The sequence below is a fragment of the Mesocricetus auratus genome, unplaced genomic scaffold, assembly GCF_017639785.1.
Source record: "Mesocricetus auratus isolate SY011 unplaced genomic scaffold, BCM_Maur_2.0 Super-Scaffold_100010, whole genome shotgun sequence".
In the NCBI taxonomy this organism is placed as follows: Eukaryota; Metazoa; Chordata; class Mammalia; order Rodentia; family Cricetidae; genus Mesocricetus; species Mesocricetus auratus.
The window spans coordinates 86,320,993-86,346,634 of record NW_024429194.1 but is presented as its reverse complement, the minus strand read 5'-3'; the positions used below and the strand labels follow the sequence as shown (position 1 = coordinate 86,346,634).

The 25,642-nt window shown below is 54.3% G+C and overlaps 1 protein-coding gene across 2 annotated transcripts; it reads right to left on the bottom strand.

Moving 5' to 3' along the window:
• Positions 1-9,943: 9,943 nt before the first annotated feature.
• Il2rb (interleukin 2 receptor subunit beta) lies at positions 9,944-24,511 on the bottom strand. Of its 2 annotated transcripts, XM_040754197.1 has the most exons (10): positions 24,404-24,511; positions 20,919-21,039; positions 20,005-20,119; positions 19,309-19,387; positions 18,291-18,396; positions 16,356-16,504; positions 15,767-15,932; positions 15,026-15,146; positions 14,164-14,236; positions 9,944-12,641 (listed from the first exon to the last, which is right to left on the bottom strand). In XM_040754197.1, the coding sequence occupies exons 2-10, from the start codon at positions 21,004-21,006 to the stop codon at positions 11,934-11,936; spliced, it is 1,605 nt and encodes a 534-aa protein (XP_040610131.1). In that variant the 5' UTR covers positions 21,007-21,039; positions 24,404-24,511; the 3' UTR covers positions 9,944-11,933. The 2 variants fall into 2 exon arrangements, with proteins under 2 accessions (XP_040610131.1, XP_040610132.1); XM_040754198.1 differs by lacking the exons at positions 20,919-21,039; positions 24,404-24,511 and adding an exon at positions 19,115-19,212 and having other exon boundaries at positions 20,005-20,029.
• Between the last annotated feature and the right edge of the window lie 1,131 nt (positions 24,512-25,642).

The following is a 25,642-nucleotide window of genomic DNA, read 5'->3' as shown; positions in this document are numbered from 1 at the left end:
TCCAGGGTGACAATGTAACTGAACACAGGTAAACAGGCGGGAGGCAGGAGACCAGCAAAGCCCGCCTACCCAGCCCCGCCCTGCCCCATGGGTACCCAGGGGGGCAGGCAGAAGCAGGAGACCTGAGCTGTCCCCCGGGGCCTGTTGCTTAGTGACATTCCTGCCTTGTTACAGCCCCTGCTCCCCCAAGAGCATGAGTGGGAGCAGATTCTGCTGGGGGATTTCAGAGGCCCACTCAGGTGAGATCAGGGCTCACACATCCTATACCAGCCAGAAGGGTCTGGGTTCATGCCTTCTGGGGACAGAAGTGAAGTGTGTGTGTGTGTGTGTGTGTGTGTGTGTGTGTGTGTGTGTGTATGCGTGTGTTGGGGTATTGACACCCTCTTCCACTGATCTAGGAATCACCTGTATTCTACAAAGCCCCGTTTCCCAGAGCAGTGTCCACAGGCCACATGTGACTCTTGGCTGTGAAATAGAGTCAGTATAAACTGAGATGGGCTCATAAGTAATATACACCCCAGATTTCCAGATCCCAAGCAAGCAAAAAAAAGAGTCAGTTATCGCGTCGATCATTTGGATAATGTTTGTAGATTGAAATGTTAGCTTGACTGCTCTCTTGTGTTAGATGAAATGCGCAGAAGTGAATCCCACCTGCTTCCTTGCATTTGGATGCACCCCCTGGGAAACTGAAGCTCATATTAGAATTCTATAGAACAGTGGCATGGCAGAAGGGGCGGGCCTCGCCCGAACATTCCTCAGTTTGCATGATGCAAGCCAGGGCTGCCTGCAGAGAGCTGCATGCGCACCTGAGGTCCAGTGTGCTGTGGACACGTGGTTCCCGGGGTGTGTGTGTGTGCGTGCGTGCGTGCGTGCGTGCGTGCGTGCGTGTGTGTGTGTGTGTGTGTGTGTGTGTGTGTGTACCAGGCATGTAGGGAATATTCGTGCATCATGGACTGGATGTGTGGGTAGACGGTGTGTGTATGGGAACATGTGAAAGATGTATGCATGAAGGACATGCCTGTAGGGTGAAGTGGGCATGTGTAAGGCTGGCTGGGGGGCATGGGGGAGATCTATGTGTGAGTTTAAGTGGGCGTGTGCGTGTTCACAGTGTGACGGACATAGTATATGAGGCCTGGGGTATGTGTGGAGCTGTGAGGCACATGTACAAGACGTGTGCAAGGGATGTGAGGTCTGTGGCACGCGGCTATAAGGGGGGGAGGGTGCGGTGCGGGAAACTATCGAGTGTAAAACGAGTGTGGACACACACATGTTCTGCGGTGCCAGCTGCATGTTCAGTGGACACGGTCCCTTTTGTGACAGAGGAACCAGGGCAGGTCCCTGTGTGATTAGCTGCAGCCATCAGCCCTTCCTGGGCCAATAGGAAAATAGCTGGCATGTGAAAGCCAGGGTTGCGCGTGTGGAGAGGCATGGCTGGTTATTGTTCAGAGGGAGGTAGCTCTCCTGCCTCCTGGCCCTCAGCCCTATCTGGGTTCTTGCCCCACTTATGGGTCTGACCCTTGACCCTGTGAGGGAAGACTCCACTCTTGCCTTCCCCCTCATTCCCAGCCCAGTTCATTTTCCTTCCTCTCCGCAGAGTCTCCCGCAAATCCTCTAAGGAACAAGAACTTAGGATGGGAACAGGGTCCACATGCCACTAGGACACAGCCACCCTGAGCCCCTCTCCTGTGCCATTTCCTGTCCTCTGGAATGTCAACTGGCCTGGGCCCTGGCCCAGGCAGGATGGCAACTGGGAGATCTAAGAAAGAGCTTACACAATTGGTGGCCTCTGCACCTGGTGGCCACAGCTATCGATCCACTCAGCCATGGGGAGGGGCTGGGCCAAGGAGGGCAAGGGCCTCGGATCCCCAGGATCTCAGAGCCTGGCTCTGTGCTTGAGGTGTCTGGCCCTTGTCCTCTGCTTCTCTCTGCTTGTTCCTACAGCAGGGAAAATAGAGACATACGCTCACATTCATGCCACGAAGATCTTACTGCTCCTGGAAATCTGTTTGTCACAGCACTACTGGCCCTCAGACTCCTGGGCCCCCAGAGTCAGAGAGGCCTGGATGTTATGGCTTGAAAGCTAGGGGTACACAGAAGGGCAGATGTCGGCCCTGAAATGCCCAACATATTCAGGTGACCAAATTCAATCAGAGTTTGGGAAGTCAGCCTGGTTAAAATCCAAGTCTTCCTGCCTGCTGTTGTCAATATGTGTCACCTCCCCAGACTGCCATCCCAGGCTTGACAAAGCTGAGTTGTTGAGAGCAGAAAGGTGTAAGGTGGCCCCTAATGCAAAATGACTGGTGTCTTTATAAAAAGGGAGCTTGGGGACAGATACACACACACACACACACACACACATACACACACAGCAAGCGACAGCAGAGACAGGGTCAGATGCTGCCTCTATAGGCAAGGACTGTGGGTCAGCAACCACTGGATTCTGGGGAAAGGCCTAAAATAGATTCTCCTCCAGCTCCAAGAGGCAGCAACCCACTGGCTTGCAGCCTGAATCAGTTGCAAGGCACACGTCTCCAAGGCTGAGAGCCTGTGCTGTCTCAACAGCCTCGGCAGACTCGCCTAGACTTAACAAACCAGGGTTGGCATATGATGTGCACTCAATCAAACGGGTATCCAGCCCCTTTCCAGTGCGCACATGCAGCAGGTGCCCCTCCCCAGTACACACATGCAGCAGCAGCAGGTGCCCCTCCCCTCCCCAGTGCACACATGCAGCAGCAGGTGCCCCTCCCCTCCCCAGTGCACACATGCAGCAGGTGCCCCTCCCCAGTACACACATGCAGCAGCAGCAGGTTCCCCTCCCCTCCCCAGTGCATACATGCAGCAGCAGCAGGTTCCCCTCCCCTCCCCAGTGCACACATGCAGCAGCAGGTGCCCCTCCCCAGTGCACACATGCAGCAGCAGCAGGTGCCCCTCCCCAGTGCACACATGCAGCAGGTGCCCCTTTCAGAACCATGTGCACCTGGGTGCCTCCACCTATGGCCAATGTGAAGTATGATGTCCCCTCCAAGGGCCTATATGCTATTGGGGTCCCCTCCACATATAATAGGGGTTCCCCTTCAAGGTCTGATTGTGTCAGGATGCCCCCTCCCAGGGGCCACACATGGCAGAGCATATATGTAACAGGTTGTAATTACTTTCTATTAAAGGGAGAAGAATCGAGATAGTCTTTTTTTTCAATCAGGAGCCTTCCTGCAATTGAATGATGTAAGCTGGGACAGTCCCTCAAGGACATCGCAGGAAACAGGAGAATTGGTCTTGTTGTGACAGATCAGTGGGGCCCACACTTCCCTAGGGTATTGCAGAGGAGGAAGAACACTGAATTACTGTTAAGACACTGTTGATGATAAGGTTTCATGGTAAGCATCCTTTGTCATGCTATTTTCCCTTTAAGTAAGCTAAGATTTGGGGTACAGGCAATCTAATTCTCAAACTGACAGATGTTGGATGCTTCTACGATGCTCTGGCCTTCTTGAGCAAAGGGTTACCAGGTAAGCAGCCAACTGGACTGTCCTCATGCCAGCAATTTAAACACTCCTGATCATCTTGAGGAAGCTGCCTAACAATCACAGCTGCTTGCTAACAAAGAAAAATGCCAACTCCAGAAGGCACTGTTTCAGCTATGACTGCTTCGAAAAGTTTGTGCGACTCGGTGAACTCCAGATGACCCTGCAGCCATTTTCCCCCAGGCCAGAGGGCTAACACTTTGGTGCAGCAGAAAGAATGTGATCAGTACAAAGAAAGTATTTCGTTTGCATACATGTCTGCCACGATTGGTGCAAATGTCGAAACTACACCCCCTTACTGTCTTTGTAAGTGAGGGTGTTCAACTCACTTTCCCAGCTGGCCTGGAGACACCTTCCCGCGTGGCCCCTGGTTTTGTAGCATGTAGTTCAATAGGAAGCTTTTCTTGGGTAGTCTCTTTTTGTCTATTTTTGATCCTTATCATTAATAGAATCGGTTGGGAACATGAAGAGGACAGTGGGACAGCGGCAGCCACAGAGGCAGCAGCCGGGGGCAGCAGCAAGCAACAACCATGGCAAGGGCAGCCAGAGGACAGGCGAGGAGTTCTAGAGAATGGCTGCGGCAGAAATGCTGCGGACAAGGGTGACAGAGTCCATGGAGGATGTAAAGAGCTGAAGACGAGAAACGGCAAGTCCTGGTCACCAGGGAAGCTCTCCTGGACTTCCCAGTGCACAGACCAAGCGTCCTGCTCGATGCAGGCCAGCCGCCACGGCTGAAGCCCGCTGTCTGGGCCAACAGCATCATGACTGCAGGGTGGAGGGTCCCAGCACCCAAGGCCGCAGAGGAGCAGTAGGAGAAGACGAACCGCCTGCTGCTTTCTGTTGCTGTGTCCTGCTGCCTGTCAGTGTTGCTTAAGGGTTACAGGGGCTGCCAAGTGCCAGGGAGGTTAAAGCCCAGAGCAATAAGCCTCAAACCTGAGTGTAGATTCCCAAAGCCTAGAGCCAGAGTCCCTGGCACTCCGAGTCCGGCAACTGTAAGCCTCTAGGTTCATCAGTTTAGGCTGTAAGTCTTGAGCACTCCAGGGCCCAGAACAGCCAGCACTAAGAAAACTATTCCTTGCCTACCCGTGATTCCTCTCTGGATAGAGCAAAGGGAGCACAGCCAGATGGTGGGTGACATCTTCACTTACACATACCGACATTTCCTAACAGGATCTCATTCACGGGTTCTGCATAGACAAACTCTGTTGGCAGACATCCCCATACTTGGGGCTGCTAGGCACCCCCATACTCTGAAGTGGGCAGGGAAAAGACTCCACACTGAGCTGAGCCTCTCTAGAACCCTGTGTGGTGAAGGTAGGAGAGGAATCCCGGGCCCTGGCCAGACGCTATCTAGATAAATGTCTGAGACACAGGGCTGTGAAGAATGGCTTAGAATAACAGTAATATGTTCCAGCTCAGCTCTAAAAGTCGAAGGTCCCATCGCAGGCCCAGGGTGGGAGTGTATCCCTCCTGCATCCTCCTGGCTCTGCTGGCTGCTGGCAGAGCTTGGCACACAGGCCTCGGGAAGAGAGTTCATAATGTCCAAGGTATCAGGGTTCAAAGGCCAACATTTTTTTTGTTGATCTTTAAAAGCTGCAGCCAAGGCCCTGGTGGTGGTGGCACATGCCCCTTTAATCTCGGCGCTTGGGAGGCAGAGGCAGGCGGATCTCTGAGTTTGAGGCCAGGCTGGTCTACACAGTAAGTTCTAGGATGGTCAGGGCTACCCAGAGAAACCCTGTCTAAAAAAACAAAAAAACAAACAAACAAAAAAAAAGCAAACAAATGAATGAATGTATGAATCTGCAGCCAGAGATGGGCTAGAGGCAGTTCAGCCCCAGGCTTGGCTCTGTCCTCTAGGCGGTCTGGCCAAGGTTGTCAACACTCACACCCTCCAAGGAGCTCCCCCTTCTATCAGCCACATGCCCGCTTTTCTATTCCTGCCCCTGCGTCTTCCATAGGAGAGGCACGGCAACGCGAAGCCGGCCGGTGACGGGAAGACCTCAGAACAGCGCCAGCACCTTCTAAGGGGCTGTTGCACATCACTGTCATCATCCTGAGCCCTGGTGGTGTTGTCCCCTCTCTCCGGTCTCCATCAGCATCCGCACATGAGATCCCAGCTGAACAATCATCATTAACACAGTGAGCGAGTTTTGTTGCCAGCCAGACGGCTCTGCTCCCGGAGGCTCACTCTGTCCCATGCCACAGCAGGTGTCAGAGGCCATCGGGCAGGGACACCCACCCAATCGCTGGGGCTGACCACCAAGAGTGTCTTGTGGCATGCCAGTGCCTTTGACTCTCTCCATCTGAAGGTCAAGCACTCATGGCAGGAGCTCAGTAACCCCACTGGTAGATAACTACACGACAAGCTAGCCAAACACAGCCATCTCCCTTGACCGTTGAGAAGGGAGCAGAGGGGGAGGCAGTGGAGCCAGAACATCACACAGGCTGCCCAGCTCCTGAAGGCTGGGCCCACTGTCTCCCTGCTCCGGCCATTAAGGGCTGCGGGGGTGGATGGCAGTGGCCTTCCTTTCCTTGGTCATCCTGCATCCACCTTGGCCATCACCAGCCTTCAAACAGGAGTGTTGAATGAACAAATGGACACAGTTGTCATTTCTTTCCATCAGGTGCTTCCAATTCTCATTGAACTTGAGCTGAGCACCCTCCAAGGCCCCTCCAGCACCTTCCCTCCTGCTGGAGCAGTCAGTCTGCTCTCTTGACGAGGTCTTGAGCCAGGTATGGAGACAGTCTTGAGAGTGTTGACGACTTGTTTGCACCCTCCACGGTCACCCCTTCCCCATGAGGCTGAGGCTTCTGCAGACACTCCAGCCCCAGGGACAGCACCTATCACGTACCTACACCTGTGAGGCCCCGGGCACAGAGGGGCGGGGAAGCTGGCCTCTCCACCAGCTGCTCTCTCCCCTCAGCACCCTGGTTTCCTGGAATCAAGGGTGCCTCCTGGCATCCTGCGCCCCAGGTCTCAAGCGGGCCCGCTTCCTGCTTTGCTTTCTCAAGGCCCCCAGTGGGTGTGTCCCATCCCTGGTGTCGGAAAATGTCAGCGGAGGGGCTGTCCCAGGGCTGACATGGCTGGGGGGGGGGTTCAGGCTCAGAGCTTCTGGTGAGCTTAAGTTTCATCAACACCCTCCCCTCGGCACTAAACTCTCGGCTTCAGGGCACGTGGCAGCATCCTCTTAGGTCTGTGGCTCTTCCCTTAGTAGGCTCGTGTCAGATGGTCTGAGAGACTCGCTGGAGCATGCTTGAAAGAGTGTTGGCAGCCTGGGCTGGTGGCAGTGTCACGGAGCACCCAGGTGGCAGCCTCGAATGTCACCCGGGCTCACATCCTTTCTCCACAGTGTTCTAGCTGTGTGACCTGGAGTGAGTCATCCAATCACTCTGAGTTCAAATCTCATCTGTAAAATGGGAATGAAAGCAAACAGACAGACAAAAAAAGCAACACCACAGGGCACGTGTGCGAGGCTGCAGGGCATTAATGATGCAACACTTGGAGCAGAAGAATCGCCCCAACTCAAGAGGAGGAGCTCAGGGGGCCTCCCAGAAGTGGGAGTTCTTGAATGGGGTTCTGAGGGATCTTTAGGAGTCTGTGAGTGCACTGCTTGAGTATAGGGCTGCTTCGACCTTAGAGATCAGCACATGACAACAGAAACCAGTTATTTCTAGTTTCTCTCTGCAGCTACCCCAACCCCAGCCTCCAACGCTGGAAGCGACAGACATGGCCCCAGCCTCGCGCCACCTTTCAGGTGGCACCTGGAGCTGGAGCCTGAGCACTGAGGAAGTGTTAAAAGCAGTCTAGTATGGACGGCCAGAGCACCAATGGGCACAGGGGCCATGGAGCGGAGGGGAGTCCCCAGGGTCACAGATCAAGGACCCAGCCTTATCCCGGTGACAGTAGGGTGTCTCTGGAGTCAAACCAGCATGTGGCTCTGAGTGACACCATCCTGGGAGGGCCCGGGGTGGAAGGTTTCGCTCCCAACCCTCAGCTCCACGCAGGGACAGCTATGAGCATTAGCTACCCAAGGCAAAGCTGTTTGAAGGAAAACAAAACAAAGCTGTGGATTCTTCCTTTTTAACTCGACCGTGCGGCGGGCTCTAAGTGCGGAATCTGTGGATGGCGTCCCGTTGCAGTGCCAAGATGGACATGCCTGGTTATGGAAACAGGTGGCCATGGAGGAGGCTGAGCAGGGCGGAGGCAGGAGGTGCTGGGGCCTGGACCGGGGGATGACTGGAGCGCCAGGTGGGAAGCAGTAGGCAGAGCGGGGAGCTCGAGGCCACCCCACCTGACCGTCAGCCACGTTCTCAGTCCCGTGTCCCGGCCAGCGGGGCTGTGAGAAGGGCTCCTCCTCCTCCTCCCACAGTGTGGTGGGTATCGCTTCTTTTTTCTTTGAGGTTGGCTACCCGGAGGCTGAGAAAACCGGGGCTTCCTGGTTTTCTGCCTTTGAGAGGTGTCTCTTGGCACTCAGAAAGCCACAGGAAGCACAGAATCTAAGCCTTGCCCACTAGTGGCTATTCTTCTCAACTATCCCGAGCCTCGGTTTCCTCATCTGCAAAGTGGGAAGCAAACGCCCGCCTCTCTGGGCCACGAGAAGTGATATGCTTTTGGGTGGGGACAGAGGGAGCTGGCTGGCTTGCATTTATTTGTTCCTTCATTCAAATTCATTTATTTATTCAATTACATTTGTCCAAATTTATTTACTTAGATTTATTTGTTTATTTTGGAACAGAGGCTTCTCATGTAGCCCAGACTGACCTGGAACTCACTATATGTAGCAGGCTACCTTCAAACCTGAGATCCCCTGGCTTAGGCCCCCTCCCCGTGCCGGGGTTCAGGATCAAGCCATAGTACCTGCCTCCAATGTGCTTCAGTGTTTTGGTTTTACTTTCACTTTCCTGAGGTCTCTGATGACCGCCACACTCAGTAAGGCAGGGCTGGATTTTTGTCTTCAACTTGAACAAACTATTTCTCCTATAATCTGCCTGAAGACCTGGGCTCTGGAAGTTGCTTAGAGCAGAGATGCCACCTGGGGAATGAAGATATAGGCCAGGCTAACAAGGACACTGGAGAGGCCTGAAGCTCCTCCCCTTCCCTGAACCCGTAGGTGCTCCCAGATGCTTCCTGCTCCCCACTCTGCTTCTTGAGGCTCTCCGGAGCCTGGGCTGTGCCTGCTCTCCAGCTGGTGCCTTTCCCCTGAAATCTGAGCCTGGGAATCCTGGCACCCCCTTCCCTATTCTACCCTGCCAGCTGCTCCCTCCTGGCCCCTCTCCCAAGACCTCTGTAGGACACACAGTGGCGCTGGCCCATGGTTCCATCTCCGCCTGGCCTACGGTGGCTCCTTTCTGGTCTCTCACGGACATGGGGGACAGCTGGGCTTCCGGGCCTTGCTCACTGACATCCAGCCGCACCATCCCAGCATCTGCTCTCCCTGCCCAGAGAATCAGCCAGGGAAAGCGAAGAGCTCCTTTGTAGAAGGAAGCAGAGAGGCAGCGCGACCTGGATATGTCAGTAGGCGCCCGCTTTTATTAGTTGGGGTTGCCTCAGAAACAGTACTGCAGAATCTAAAAGCTGCATCCAGCCTTCTGTGGAAGGCAGTAATGGCTGCCATGCACAGGTGCAATTGGTTAGCAGTGTCTGCCGTGAATGAGTATAATCAACTATCAATGTCTGCCATGTATAGGTGCAATTGGTTAGCAATGTCTGCCATGAATGAGTATAATCAATTGGCAATGTCTGCCATGTATAGGTGCAATTGGTTAGCAATGTCTGCCATGAATGAGTATAATCTATTAGCAATGTCTGCCATGTATAGGTACAATTGATTAGCAATGTCTGCCGTGAATGAGTATAATCAACTATCAATGTCTGCCATGTATAGGTGCAATTGGTTAGCAGTGTCTGCCATGAATGAGTATAATCAATTAGCCATGTCTGTCACATGTGCAGCTTCATTGAATGCTAGAGATTGCTGACTATTGCTTCTCAAGACTCTGGAAAAGTCCTAATAGTTGGAAAGTGATCATTAAGATGATTACACACACACAGTTGAAAAGTGATAATTATAATTAAGATGTCTGCACACACACACACACACACACACACAGAGAGAGAGAGAGAGAGAGAGAGAGAGAGAGAGAGAGAGAGAGAGGTTGGAGCATATCTGCGCACAGAAACCTGATTCCTATAAATGACTAAGATGTTCTCAGCAGCCATGCTTTGTTCACCGAGGAAGTTTCTCTCAGTCTCCAGCAGCATCACCCTTCTAGACTGAGATATTAGACTTCCAACAGCACTGAGATAAGCACTATCCCACTGTATTCTGTTGCAGTGTCGGGGATGGAATCAGCTAGGCAGTGCTCTGCCACTAGGCTCCACCCCCAGATCAGATCCACACGTTACATAGTTTTATTGTACCTGCTTTTTACAATCATATTTTATTAATAGAAAGATTGGGTCTTCCAGCCACAGAAGCCATATGATGAAAAATCTTTAAATAAGTGTATTTAGAAAAAACCAATCAGTTTTAAAACTTCTCAGGAGAAATTACAAAGATGGCATACACAGATCTTTAAAAGAGAGAAAGCCAAATCCTCCCCACAACTCTTCAGACAGTAAAAATAAGTTCGATTCCAAAGTTTTACATTTGCCCAGGGTACACAGTCCAGAGTGTGGGTATAGAATTTGGGTCTGGTCCATGGTTGAGACAGAGGGGATGGCCACAGACAGCATTCTGTGGCAGGAGGGGATGGGTGGGGTTTCACACAGAAGGAAGCCGGCCTTCTGACCCCTGCCGGGCAGGAAAACTCTTGCATGAGCCCTGAAGGTCCTCTCTATCGCCTCATATCTTCTGGCTAAGCCTGGGGGCCTTGCTGCAAGCACCTGCTCTCAGGACATACGGTCAAGAGACAATCTGATTGTTAGATCAGGCCCAGCCTGTGGGCCTGTGGTCTGTCCAGACAACCAATGAGTAGTGAGCTGGAACCATGGGACAGGTAGGGCATCCGTTAGTTTTGAGTTTCTGCTTCCCTTAGGATGTGGGATCTATCCCTACGGTGCCATCAACCCTGGGACAGTGGCAGACACGGAGGCTCTGTGCTGGAGGAGCTGCCTGTGGAGAGCAATGCTCTCTTCTGAGGGTGAGACGGCACACCCAGGCATGCCATCCCTGCCTGGACTGCTGGGGCTCGGAGCTCACATTCCAGCAGGCTCCCTCACAAACTGGTGAGGTGGGCGTGGGTAGATCCAGCAGCCGCTGCTACGCCAGTATCTGTGTCCACACTGAACCTGTCACTGTGAGGTCAGGGAGTAACTCCAAAGAAGGAAGATAGGTCAGGAGCTGCCCCATCATCTCCTAGTATGGACTGGAGACATTTGGATGCATTAAGGAAGCAGCACCGCCCTTAGAAGCAGGGCTTACAGGACAAGATGAGGGGTGTTTGTCACCTAGGTGAGGACAACGGAATAGTGTCTGAATAGGTGTGAGTCAAGAGGGGACGCCAGGAGACCCCCTGGGATGCTTGTGAGGGTTCCACAAAGGGCAGTGCTGACACAATGCTTGCTGTGTGAGCCTTTTGAGGGGAGGGGGCACATGAACAAATATCTACTTCTCCCACATATGGCATGAAAGGCGTGAATCCACTCAAGTCCAGCTTGAAGAACCTTTGAGGCGTCTAGGCTTACTTACAGGAATAGAGGTGACTCCCAAACAGCTGTATCGCAGAAACCCGCCCCCAGAATAGGTGATGATGTCCCCATAGCCACATGGATGGAGCCCTCACGTCAGCCAATCCTCCCCCTTCTGCATATGCCAGCATCTTCCAGGAACACAGGACCAGGGGCAGAATATGCCAGCATCTTCCAGGAACACACGCACCAGGGGCGGAATTACACTTAGCTGGGATGGGGTGCAGGAGAGAGGCTGGGCTCTCCGGTGACAGTCTGATGACCCTTCCCATCCTCTCCTTCTATGAGGGAATGTCAGCAGTCAGCAGGCCACATCCAGTCTCTCAGTTTGGGCAGACACAGCTGTTCTGATTAAGACAGTGGCAGCCACATCACACCCTGAGGACAGCTGTCCCTCAGCAGCGCTGGCGGGACAAAAGTTGGGACAGGAAATGGTACAGAGGGCAGTAGGGAGCCACAGCAAGCTCAGTGATGGAAGAGGTACCGGCTGCCCTGTGATGGGGAGCAGGAGTGAGTACAGCAGGTCCAGGAAACCAGTGCCCTCATGGCTAAACAGGGAAGACGAGCTGACTACCCCTCCACACCCCAGGTCCTGGCTGGGCCAGGGAGCAGTAAGTGGAGCTCAGAAGTGTCGGGGTGCAGGTGACTAGGAACTGTCCTCAGCCGGCCCCCCTCAAGCCTGACCTGACCTAGGCAACTGGCTCCCAATCCTGGCCACCTGTCTATACCAGGTGGGCTGGATCTTGGGCCTGCAGTTCTTGAAGAGACAGGTAGGCATCCGTGTTGAGAGACAGGACAGAGGCCAGGGCCCTGTCCTGAGCTTGCCCACAAGGGCTATCTTCGGGGACATCGGCCTGTTCCCCTGAGCCATGAGCACACAGCCCCTCTCCATCACCTCCCAGCACCAGCTCCGGAGGGCACGGCGAGCCCATCAGGTCAGGGGATGGTAGCAGGGGCAGTTCCTCCTGAGGGGACAGGGGAGGCTTTTCTTCAGGGACTACAACCCCCCCAGAGGCAGAATCGGGGGAGCTCAGGCTGGGGGAGAAGAGCAGCATGTCATCCCTGGGTGGGAGTTCACAGTACTCATCCTCTTCCCCAGCCAGGGGCAGCAGAGACGGGAGGGGAGATCCCTGGGGCGGGCCTGGCCCGTCCTCCTCCACGTCCTCTTCCATGCAGGGGTCGTAGGTGAAGTACACTTGGCAGGGCTCAATCTCTAAGGCGTTGGGCAGATGGAAGAAGAAGTAGCCTTGGTTGGTAAAGCAGCTGGCCTGCGAGTGACCGCTGGGCGAGGGGGAGGGGGCTGTGTCCCGCTGTAGCAGCAACAGCTGCATGGCTTTGGTGTCTCCGTCCAGCACCTCCAGGGGAGAGATCTCAGGTGCAGAGCCAGTGGGGCTGAAGGAGGATGAGGGGAAGGGCGAGGAGAGCCATTTCTGCCAGAGGAAGGAAGGAGAGTAAGTGGGCCGCTCTGCCTCCTACTGTAGCACTGAACTCAATCCTTCCTCCTTCCCTTCCTCCCGCTCTCCATCCTGCAGCATCCTCCAGCCCTCCCCAACCTAGGCGCGACCTGCAGCCTTCCTGAACTAGGCCACATACTAGACCAGCACAGCCACAGTGCTGCTTTACGGGTGTGCGGGGATGTTGGCTTGGAGCGAGTAGAGCTGGCCTCTGAGCACCTGCTGTATACTTGGACTAGACTAGGTGTGAGGACACGGAAGGGACAGGGTCCCCACTGTCTTGTACGGAGTTAACCAGCCAACCGGCGTTTCTGAGGGCCCATCCCGCTCACGTCACAGGCAGCTGGCACCGCAAGGAACGAGTCTTGCCCGCAGTGATGGAGGACTGGTGGACCCCGGCTCGCCTCTCCCCATCATGGCCCGCACCCCCTTGCTATGACCTACATGGAGGTGGGGTAGGATTCATGACACCAGTGGCCAAGAACACGGGCCCTGGCCACAACACACAAGACAGCAGTCCTTGCTGACCCACAGCCAGACAAGGATTGCCTGCAACTGTCTATTGGTCAAGACCTCACCACAGTCAGGGCAGAGGGGTTTCAGAAAAAAACAAAAACAAAAACAAAAAAAAACAGCTTACGGAGCTATTCACCCCAACACACACACACATACCACACACACTCACACACACTCACGCATGCACACAATACACACATGCGCGCACACTCCAAGAGAACTATGATAAGACGTCCTCAGTTCTGGGAGTCTCTCAGAGATTCTAGAAGGGCCCTGCTCAGCCCTGATGGGGCCCACAAGGCCAACCCAGACGGACTAGGGCCTAGCCCCGGCATCCCCGTCTTAGCACAGCTCCCTAGACTCCTCCCCCCCCCACATATTTCTCAATCACAGGAACCCAGTCAGGCTGGAGGTAGTAACAGCAGATTGCACCCCACCCTTTACCCACCCCTTGCTTCTCGAAGCTTCTAGCCTGAATCAGGTAGACTAGAGAGAGGTGCTGCGACTGTGTGGGCCACACTTGGAAAACGAACCCAGGTGACCAGAGGACTTGCGTTACTGCGGCGAGTCACTGGACCCGCCAGGAATCGCTCTGCTCACAGGGACAGAAGCCACGAGGAGGCCTGCAGCTCTCTAGCACCCACACTGTGCCCGGCAACACTCACGGGGCCGTGCACGCAGTAAGGCGTACTTTCCCCCACTGTACAAGTGAGGAAACTGCGGTGCTGGGAAGATCTGTAACTTACTCAAGCTTACACAGCCAGGCAGGGTGGAGCCAGAACCCGAGTCGAGGCTGTGTGGCTGGATAGAGCTATGCCAGAGCAGGGACAGAGCTGTGTGCGTGAGAACGGCCGCTTGCTTTAGCATCCGTGTCCGCTCACTGAGGACACGGCCATGGTCGCCTGAGCACGCCTCTGCCCTGCAGCATGTCCTTGAACTGCCCATCACCACTCCCCCCTTTGTCTCTCCCCCCGGATCCTACCTGAAGGTCTCCTCCGTGCTGGGAGAAGAACTCAGAGGGGTCTGGGACGTGGCACTTGAGAACTGTCTTCAGCCTGGCCGGGGAAGAGGGAGGGGGGAGGTGAGGGGGGGAGGGCAGGGAGGGGTAGCGTGTCCTCCCTCCAGCTCTCCAGTCCTGAGAGCAGGAGACAGGCCCATCCCACGTCCACTCGCCGGGGAGAACACTGCATCGGGTACTGGGGACACAAGAGTGGACAGCAGAGACAGCCTCTGCTCCCCAGGAGATGACACACTGACAAGATAGACCTAAACCAGATGTCTAACAGGGTCGCTCACCCTGTGGACCCAGAACTGAGTACTCGCCAATAGATGGCTCTCGCGTGGGAGAGACTGCACACACGCCAGAGAGGGAGGCAGGAACCAGGTCTCCTAGTGAACACACCACGGATGGCGGTGCCTGCCGTGCACCGCATAATGGCAGCTGGCCTTCGGGGGACAGTGAATAGAAACTGAATTCCACCTCATGTTCTGCTCGCTAAGCTGCCCAGAACCTGAACGTATCTAACCCTGAGAAAGGGGAGCCAGTTTCTGATTGGCCCACCATTTCCAGTGGAAGCCCGCAAGGGTCAGAATATGTTACTGGTGTGGTGGGAAATCTCTAAGGAGGGTTAGACAGGACTATGGCCCGGTTGGACTCGACGGGAGTGGGCCAAGAGCAACGATCAGCTTCCACCTGATCGACGAGGTGGGACACAGGGACAAGCTAGCTGTTGGGGGAGGGGACAGAGGGAGGCCAGGAGTGAGGGAGCAGGATCCAGCCCAGCCTGGAAAGCTGTGCATGTTGGAGATGGGATAGGAGGGAATCCCGGCAGGAACTTCCTTACCATGGGCCAAGGTACTGGCACTTGACCAAAACGTAGACACACAGCAAGAAGCCAAAAAGACAGCCAAGGATCAGGAGAAGGTGTCTGAGCCACAGCAGGGGTAGGGTCTCCCTCCAGGGACCTGTCCATGGTGCAAGAATTAGAAGGCGAGACGTGACTCACCAGCAGGTCACCTGAAGCCCAAACCCACCCCCCATGTCACACCCTGGCAGGTGTCAGTGTCTGGCCAGGTTGGCTTTTACTGGGGATTTGGCCCTCAGTCCTGCTTAAGCCCACCTGTCCAGAGAGGCAGGCTCTGCTTAGAAGCAGTGGCCCTATGGCATTCCGGGCAGAGCCCATCGCTGTACTAACTGACCCCCTACCTCAGTTACTGAGGCTGCTTCTGATCATCACACCTAGAGCTTCTGTGCCCCTTGAACTCAGCAAGCGACAGGCTGAGGGACAGGCCCTCAAGGGTCCCCCACCAGCATGGCAGCCCCACAGTGTTCAGGATAAGAGGCTGTGTCTACCTTGTTTTTGGCAGAGCACCTGTCCCACATGTAAAGCTGGAGAAAAGTAGCCCTCAGCCCTGAGAGTGGACACTAGACTTCCTACTCCACATAGACCATGGCTGATCCCCTCAGTAGTCCTGTCTCTGATGAGTCTACAGGAGGTGTAGGTAGATGAGGTAAGCAAACCCACTCCTGCAGCTCCCAGAGCACCCTGGTCCCTGCCCAGATCCCTACATGCTGCCCACTGTACCTGCTGGCCTTGTCCGAAAGGCCAGGGGCTGGCTCCAGGGGCTCCAGGTCCTGTGGTCACCTCGTTGGGCCAATACTCGCACCTGGAGCTCATATGAGGTATCAGGAGTGAGCGTCTCCAGGTGAATCCATTGCTGTCGCTGCTTGAGGCTTAGCAGGGGAGCATCCTGAGCAGAGATGGGTGCCCCGTCAGCAAGGACTCCACCGTCCAACTCACCTCCCCCAACCAGGTCAAGAGGCTAAGCAAGCAATCTCTCCCTGACCCTCCCTGTTCCCCCAGCTGCTGGGGTCCTGAATTCCAGGGTCCCCAGGTGTGTTTAGGAATGAGTGTGCGGATGATGAGTCCCAGTTCACCGCCTCCTGAACCCCTGGACCCAGGAAATGTGCTGGATTTGGAGTGTGGAAAAGCAGCTGCTGGGTCTCGCTTAAGCTGGCTTAAGCAGGATGTGGACCCAGATGCGTCCCCAGGCAATAAGGGCAGGGAGGAACAGGCAGCGCCAAGCAATACAGGAGGGCCAGGATGAGGCGGACAAAGGTGTGCATCAGAACAGGAAGGCGCAGCAGAGGCAGGGGACTGGCTGTGTCCTCACCTTCCAGCTGTGGCCCAGGGAACGCATGCGGACCTCGAATTCCAAGTCTTTATCAACGTAGTGAGAGACCTGGGAGACCTCCCAGCTTATGTTGCATCTCTGGGTCTCAATGTGGAGGACTTGGAGTGAATGAGGTGCCATCAGGCGAACTGCAGACAGAGACGAGGGAGCAGATATCAGAGATCAATCAGTAAGTTGCCAAGACTATTCAGCCTGTTTCTCACAACACAGCATCCCCAGTACCAACTCTTCCTCAGCAACGGCCCTGACTCCTCCCCTGCACTTGCTGCACTTTCTCCTCTGCACCTGCTTCTCCTCTGCTCCTACTTCTCTGCACCTGCTTCTCCTCTGCACCTGCTTCTCCTCTGCACCAGCTTCTCCTCTGCAGCTGCTTCTCCTCTGCACCTGCTTCTCCTCCTCTGCACCTGCTTCTCCTCCTCTGCACCTGCTTCTCCTCCTCTGCTCCTGCTTCTCCTCCTCTGCACCTGCTTCTCCTCTGCTCCTGCTTCTCCTCTGCATCTGCTTCTCCTCTGTTCCTGCTTCTCCTCTGCTCCTGCTTCTCCTGTGCACCTGCTTCTCCTCCTCACCTGCTTCTCCTCTGCACCTGCTTCTCCTCTGCTCCTGCTTCTCCTCTGCTCCTGCTTCTCCTCCTCTGCACCTGCTTCTCCTCTGCACCTGCTTCTCCTCTGCTCTTGCTTCTCCTCTGCTCCTGCTTCTCCTCCTCTGCACCTGCTTCTCCTCCTCTGCTCCTGCTTCTCCTCTGCAACAGCTTCTCCTCTACACCTGCTTCTCCCCTGCTCCTGCTTCTCCTCAGTCCTGCACCCCTTCTCGTGTTATTCCCCCTACACCTGGCAGAGTGAACCTAACTGGGATCTTTTTCTCTTGTGCACACCCCCTCCTGGAATGCCTGAGTCGGGGACTGAGATGTCTGCTGAGCTTTTGGTACCTGAGGCACTCTCCAGGATGACTAACCAGCTGAGAGTGATGGGCAAGCAGCCTTGCCCTGCTTGAATACTGATCTGAGAGCTTCAGGGACCAGCTCTTGTACTTTGTTTTATCCAGGTATCTTTATTATTGATGTGTTTGTATTCATATGAATACATTCATATAGTATAAAACATAAATTTAAATAATTATAAACATAACTATAATTACATAGCATTTAATATAAATTTATATTTGTGTATTCCACAAGTTATTATTAAATGTACATATAAATCATAAGCATGTTTATGATTCATTTCTCAATTACACTACATGTACACATTTATTCAATATATTTGTTTATTCATATTTGTGAGAGTGTTTTGGTACAAGCTTGGCAAGTGTTGTAGCCACATGCCCAGCCTGTGTGGATCTTCCCTCAACTAACCTGCTCTAGGTCTGTAACCCTGAGAGTCTGCCCACCCACAAAATGCAAGTTTTTTTTCTATACCTAGATGCTGAGGAGTTTATGCATCCTAGATCATATCCCTCAATTCTCCCCACTTTACAGAGGAGAAAATGAAGGCCCCACCATGTTCAATGGCCTTCCAGCCATCCAGAGTCAAGGCGGGGCTCTGATTTGAACTCTGCCTGGATCTCTCTTCTATCTCTTCTCTCCTCTAGAGGTGGCCTCCAAGGTCACTCAGTCATTCAACAAACCTTCCACAAGCACTGCCTGCTCAGGCCTGGAGTTGAGCGCTCAGAGAGGAGCCGCAGGGCCAGCAGAGACTACCCTCAGGGAGTTCCCAGCCCAACAGCGGAGACAGACCCACAACTAGGTAAGAGCTGAAGGGTGTGTGGGAGTCCTCCGGGCAGGAGTGGGGGTGGGGAGGAGAGGAGAGGGTTGGTAGCAGAGCTTTTCAGGTGGGCTCTGGGACTGGTTTGAGAAGGGCTCAGAGATTGATGACTGCCGGGCAAGATGGGACCCACAAACCCAGGCTCCACACTCACGGTTCTCAAAGGGATGAAAGTTGCAGGTCCTCACTCTGCGCCAGCCCTTCCCTTCCTGGCACTCCATGGTCATGTTGAAGAAGTCTACAGAGTTCAGTGGCTGGGACTGTGAGGGAGGAAAGGCCTTTGAGAAGGGGCCATTAAAGTGTCAAGGCAAGGACATGCCTTGCCTCTCCCAGTCTCCCAGGGGAAGCAAACACTGCAGCCAGCCAGGCTGTGAAGAGTTTTAGCTGCACAGGCCACATAGTCTCAGTCACAACTCAACTCTGCTATTGTCCTAAAAGAACTACAGGCAGGAAATGAACCAACATCAGGGCCACATTCCAATAAAACTTTATTTACAAACACGGGCAGCCGCTGGGCTTGGCACACGGAGTATAATCATTCCCTAATCCCTGATATAAATAGAAGTAGGCCACCAGAGTTGAGTGAAAGTTGCCCATCATGAGAGGTATGCAAATAGCTAAGTGGGTCATCCACAGAGAAGGCAGAACTGGACCTATTGAATAGCCTTACCCCCTGACTCTTCCAGAAGGAAATGGCTAGATACTAAGTGTATCCCAGGCAGCCATTGCTCACGTCTTTCAGATGAACACAGTGGTCCCTCCCCATGCTACTTTAGAACCTGGGGTTAGGGATGCTCAGACCACTCAGCTTCACATCAAGAAGTGGGTTCATATGAGGCCCAACTCTAGCACACAACTCTCTCCAACAGTCTGGTATGATTGTCATTGTTACTGGGACAAAAAAAAATGTCCCATAGCAGAGAGTGGGGGACCAAGCATCTGTGCAGGGGCAGCAAGGGTGCAGGACCAATACCCCACCTCCTGTCTTCCCAGCGCAGGCAGCCTGCTCTACTGCTCTACGTCACCAGGCTGATGCTTGCAGGACTCCAGGACCACCCTGAAACCTCAGCCCACAGCTGGAAGGAACATACACATGCGTGTGTGAGCGCGTGCGCGAGCGAGCACGCACACACACACACACACACACACACACACACACACACACTACTTACATCTGGAGGCCCAAGGATCAGGTTGCAAGCCCAGGATGCCTGCTTCACAAGAAATAGATCACAGGTTTTGTTCCAAGTCCTTGCAGAACAGAAAAGACACCTTAGAAAGTAAGGCCGGACTAAAGAGCTACCCAGAGACCCTTCTCAGTGCTCCCGGCGCTAGGGACAGCAGCACAGTGGGCAAGGAGCCAGATGCCTCCCTCTTCCCCTCTAGAATACCTTTCATGCCCTCGCCACCCCAGCCCCCATCTTGGCCTCTCAGCAGCCGGGGTAACCAAGGAGCACAAATCATTTCAGGCCTCACCCTCACTCCAGAGCCCCCAAGTTCCATGCAGCCTAAAGAAGTCTGTGGCTTGTCAGATACTTTCTGTCCCCACAGGACAGCATCACCCCAGGCAATGGTCTCTGGCCCCACAACTGCCTGAGGTTTTTCCCAAAATACCAGATTAGAAATCACTGAGTACCCACCCCGCTTGCCTCTGACATGCCCTGGCACCAAAGGCTCACAGGGACTGTCCGCAAACTACCTGGTCCAGGACCTCTGCAGTTCTCAGCTAGAGCCTGGATCCCACCCACTTTCAGGAGCCCAAACGACCGAGTGGCCGAGCCTGGGCTAACTACTATGAATCTCGGGGTCAGGACATCTTAGAGTTCCCACAGCCCTGAGGTTCTGCTCTGTGACCAGGCCACACTCACCGGATGTTTGACTTGACTTGGATGTGGCAAGACATGCCCTGAATGGCCTCTTCTGGGCTCCACATGCAGGAGACATTGGCTCTCGAGTTGTAGAAGCATTTGAGATGGGGACAGTCTGTGGGCAAGTGAGGGTATGAGTGACTGGCTGCAGGGCACACATTGCCTCTGGGTATGTCTGCTACCCTGCTCCCAGCACCCGATGCCTGCCAGAGGAGGCAGGAGACTCAGAAAAGCAAAGAAGGGACTAAACTCATTTCATTGCTGCTTCTGTGTGTGCTCACACGCGCCCGTGCATGTGCCTGTGTGCGTGCGTGCGTGCGTGCCTGGATTTTTGATAGGGTCTTTCACTGAGACCCTGGCTTGACAATCCAGGTAGACTGGCTGGCTGGTGAGCAAGTCCCAGGGATTCTCCTGTCTCTACCTCATCACTGGGGCTGCAAGTATTTACCACCATGCCCTGTTTTCTTCTTCATAATGTGTGTGCACAGGTACACAGGTGTACTCGGCACAGATGCCATGGCGTGTGTGTAGAGACCTGAGGACAACTTATTGGAATTGACTGTACCCTTCTTCCATGGATCTGGGAGATTGGACTCAGACTGCGAGGTTTGTGGGGCAAGCACCGCCCACTGTGCCACCTTGCCAGCCCTTTCCTGAACAGTTTCTACGTGAGTGTTGCAAAGGTGGACTCAAGTTCTCACGCTTGCACGACAGGTGCTTTACCTGCTGAGCCTCTTGTCAACACCCCCCCATTCAGACCCACTTCAAAGGAAGGAAACTGAGCTCCAGAGATAGAAGGGACCCATGACCTATCCATGGCCAAACAGGGACAATCAGCAGCCTGTCCTCCCCCGCCTCCTGCTGGGATGTGGCCTCCCAGGGAAAGCGCAGACATGGAAATGCTGGGTTCTCACCGTTAGCTGCTGCAGACACCCAAGGTGTAGCCAAGGGCAGGAGGAGGATGTAGAGGGACAGGCGCTGGGGCAGAGCTGTGGCAGCCATCACATCCACGCTGCAGAGCTGAGGACAGAAGCCCTAGCGGAAGAGACCAGAGATCCGAGTGAGAACGAGTCGGGGCCCACAACCCGCTTGGCTCTCCACCCAGCCAGATCCAGTGCAGCCCAGCCCCAGGACGCTGTCCCACAGGAGCCCACTCCCTTCCTTCCCAGTCCTAATCATGTGTCACCCCCTTGCCATCCTTCACTCCATGCTGCACCAGTATTGTCTGCTTGTGTACAACAGTAAGTAAATCTGTCCCCTAGAGGACATGCTCTAAAACCTCCCAGCATGCCTAAGACACGGGACCAAAGCAATCCTTACACATACTATGCTTTTTCTGTAAGTTACAAGCCCATCATGAGACATCGATGGCAGGGTTAGAGATACAGGAAGATTCCTAGGGACAGCCCCCGGCTCTCCCGAGCATGGTGGTTTCTCCCACTCAGAATAATTCCAGCAGGTGCCCGCCCTGTGTAACCAGGTGAGGTGAGGTGCAGGGCACTCATCGGAGCACTGTGAGCCCTGCAGGGGTGATTGGACAACGCAGCCCTCTAGGTGACGATGAATGTGAATCTATATGATGGATATTCCGGGCAAAGGAACCACTCAGGTCCCGTGCAGGATAGAGGATAGCTCAAGGCTCTAGCTCATGGCTTAGAACAGTGTTCAATGTAAGATGCATGAATTGCTTAGTTCTGGAATTCTCTGTTTAATATTTTCCAACCATGGTTGGTGGAGGTAACCAAAACCATAGACACTTCAGTAGAAAACAAGGTGAATACCATGTTTATCCATTTGTTTTCATGCTCACACACACACACACACACACATTTACATACCCATGCACACACAGACAGTCCATGAGGACAAGGCACATTTGTATTTCATTCACCCCTGAGTCTGACTACCAATGTAGTGCCTATCACATTGCAGACAGCAGCTGCCAGGCACGGGGTTCCAGAGGTCCCTGGATGCTCTGCCCTGGGTGCTGGTCTTTCAAGGAGTGAACCCAAACAATGGGATGAAAGCTGAAAGGTAGGCTCAGAGGGGGTTACACATGGCCACCAAGAGCCACCACTTTGACCCTGAAGAGCCTGCAGAGCAAGGCTGTGCCCTGTCCTAGGTAGCTCTTGCAGCCTCCCCAAGCTGGGGGCTCTGGTCTGGTCCTCTAAGAGCCTCTCTGGAGTTGTCCTTTCCCCAGTCCCCAAGGCTCCTGCTGTCCTCTGAGGCCCATTTCCAAGCCCCCTTTCTCCTAGTTCTGTGATGCTCACCCTGGCCCCCCCATGAAGGAAGGATGTCCTGACCTGAGTTGCTGTCCATCCCTCCGGCACGACAGTTGCCAGCCTGACAAGGTAGAGTGCCCACTCCTAATTTCTGAGCTTGTTACACAGGGGGTGCCCATAAATGTCACGCATTGAAGGAATCACAGGTGGTCGGGGATCTGTAGGGCAGCGAGTGATGGCCTTGTGACATTGCTTTCCAGGTAGGTTCAAAGAGCTCTGCTTAGGCCAATGCCGAGGCCGTTAGATTTCCAGCCACTCCCTTCTGCCTGGAAGCTCAGCAGCTGTTCTGTGTCCTTGCTTCACAGACAAGGAGACCAAGGCTCCCAGGGTCAAGTCTACAGAGCTGGGGTTCCACCTAGGACCTCCCTGTCTTGAAGGATCAACTCCCTGTGGGTGATAGGGCAAGAAGGTAACCCTTATGGGTCCCTGAAGAGCCTAAACAAGGGTCCCCCACAGCCCCTTAGGGGCCCAACAAGAGATAAAGTACTGTTAGTTTTGATGAGGGAGTCACCCAGGTTAGACCCAGACATTTGAACAGCCTCAAGCTGGAAGAGACCTGTGACATTAGCCCTGGGGAAAGGAAGAGGGAGGAAAAAGGGGAAAAATCACAGGCAAGCCGGGGCCAGACCACAGGCGCCAGCCCAAAGCACAACAGAGTAGGAAAAATCAGTCAGTCTGCTCCCCAGCCCTGGGTGGAGACGTACAGGGGCATCCACCTATCACGGACAGTGTTAGATAGAAGAACATATGGAAGGTTCTGGAAGGTTCTGGCTGGGGCAAGACAGAAATGGAGTCTCTGGGAGACTAAGGCAGCCACTCGAAACCACATAACATGAAGCCAGCCTAGGGTAGAGCAGGCGCAGCTCGAGGTCTCAGCGTCCCAGGCACTGTCCCCCCCAAGGCTCGCCCACGCATGCCCTTCACAACCACCAGACGCTCCCACCCCTGACTCATATGTCTCCACTGAGGCCTCCACAGGGGCCTGTCACCCCACAGGCTGTTCTAACTGGGTCACCTGATTTCCAGTACAGTGACGATGGTGACAGAGATGGGTCAGTAGTGACTAGCAGCCATGATCCCTGGCCTGGACTGACCCACACGTGTCAGGGCACGGTCTCACAGAACAAGAGCAGGCTCTGGGGCGGCTCTTTCTATATGGGCGCAAAGCAGCCTGTTTCTCGGGATAGAAGGAGCAAGTCTCAGCCTGGAGCAGACTGAGGCTCCCCCACAGGTCTATCCAGGGTCAGCTGAGGGAGGGTGACAAGCAGGAGATTGTCTAGCTGACCTGCTTCTGACCTTTGACTTCAGATGTCCCTTCTCTGCCCACCAAAGACATGCACGCACACACACACACACACACACACACACACACACACACACACACGCATCTTTACTGCTCAACTGAGGACATCTCCTGGAAGAATGTATGAAAAGAAGTGTAGCTCTTCCCTCCTCAGCCACCCCCCCTCCGGGCCCTGAAGTGTTAGAAACACAGCTAATAGTGGGAAGCGCCTACCTCAGGTAGCCTCAGAGATGGAGCCCAGTGCCCAAAGACACTCCTGCCTTCTCTAACCACTCAGGGAACCAAGAGATACATCTAAGCTAGGGCCCTGACTCTGGCCTTCAGTTTAGGGCCCTCAGATACCTGTGGGTCAGCATAGCCAGCTGCCTTCCCTCTCTCCCTCCCTAGCTGCCTAAAGAGCCTTCCCTCAGGCTCCCACCCACAGGAAGCAGCAGTGGATCCCACTTTCCCCAAACACACTATGCTGCCCATGAGTCTAAATACCCACCTCCTCCTCTGCCCCTCTGGGCTAAGACGGCGCCATGCGGGAAGGGCCTCATGGCAAAGTGGCTCACAGCCCCCCACAGCGTGAGCTGTGAAGAAGCTCCTGTGGCCTGGCATTGGAAGGGGCTTATCCTTAAAGGAGAAACCCTGACAGCCAAGCTGCCAGATCCCCAGGGGATCCCAAGACAAGGTTGAGCATCAAAGCCCAGACAGAAACTACACTGGGGACTGAATCAGAGATGAGTGTCTTCCCAGGCCCCTGTCCCCTGGGAAGACCAGCAAGAGGTGGTGGGGCACCCTGGGCTCCCGGGGGACCACACAGAGACATCACCTGGCTGCGACATGGAGTTGAGGTGGTAAGCTCCCTGCAGGCTGCCTGGAGACTGGGTCCACGGCCATCTCCTGCTCCGCAGCTTAGATAGCAGACAGCAGCTAGGCCAGCAGCAGACTGAAACCCAGGGCGAGCCCACTTCCTGTACGGAGGATGAGGGGCAAGGCCCAATGGGAGGTGGAGAGGTGCGGGGGGGGGGGTGATGAGGTAGCCTGAAACTCCACGCACACACCTAGCGCTGATAAGATCTCCTCCTACGCCCAGGGGCAGCCACCACATGTGGTAGCACACTCTCACACAGTAGCTGTGGCACAGGGACCTAGCTACACACAGAACCCGAGGGGACAGACACTTCTTTGCCCACACCACTCACCCCCCCACTGCATCTCACACCCAAGCCACCCAAGCCTTGTCGTCTTTTGCTCTCTCCTCACACACACACACACCCCTAACACCCAAGCCACCCACAAACACATCCCTCGAAGTGTCCCCTTAACTGGTTCCCGTCCTAGGCCCGGCTACATGGCTATCTCCCATTGAACCTTGTCTACCTCGGCCCTCTGAGGTCCCCTTTGCTCAGGCTGGCATTCAGGGGTGGCTGGTTTTCAGGGTTTGACAAGCAATTTGATGGGCCACCGATTGGACCTTCTAGAACCTTCTTTCAAAGTCATAGGTTCTATTCTTGCTCACTTGGTGAGATGGAAGGTAGGATTCAGCTTGCGTCTTTATTCTTAATGATAAGAACCCATGAATTTCTCCTTAAATGGATGACTATTTACATGTAGTAACCTGGGACCATGGCCTAGCTTCTTTCTCCCTGCATCCTGGCTTCAGTGCCCTGCTTGGGGGGAAATGCAACAAGCTGCTGCTTCTTAGCAAAAGAAGGGACGCGCTGCAGAATTCTGTTCCCTGGACGCAGCAGGCATTGGCATCTTCACCAGGCCAGCTGTGACTTCCACAAGAGGTCCTCAGGATCAGAGCTGCTGACATACATCCCCACACAGAAGGGGGGAAAGTGTCATCAGACCCTCCCTTGAGGTCCCGCCTCCCCCACCCCAGCTATAGGTAACTGAATGCAGGGATGCTACATGCTATAAAATGTAGAAAGTTAATTGAAGAAGGGGCTCCGTCTACAGCTTTGGGGAGATTATCATGCATGCTTGGGTGTGACTTCCCAGTGATACAGTTGCTTTGGGATCTCCCATGCTCCATAAATAAGTCCAATAAACTCACTAATTC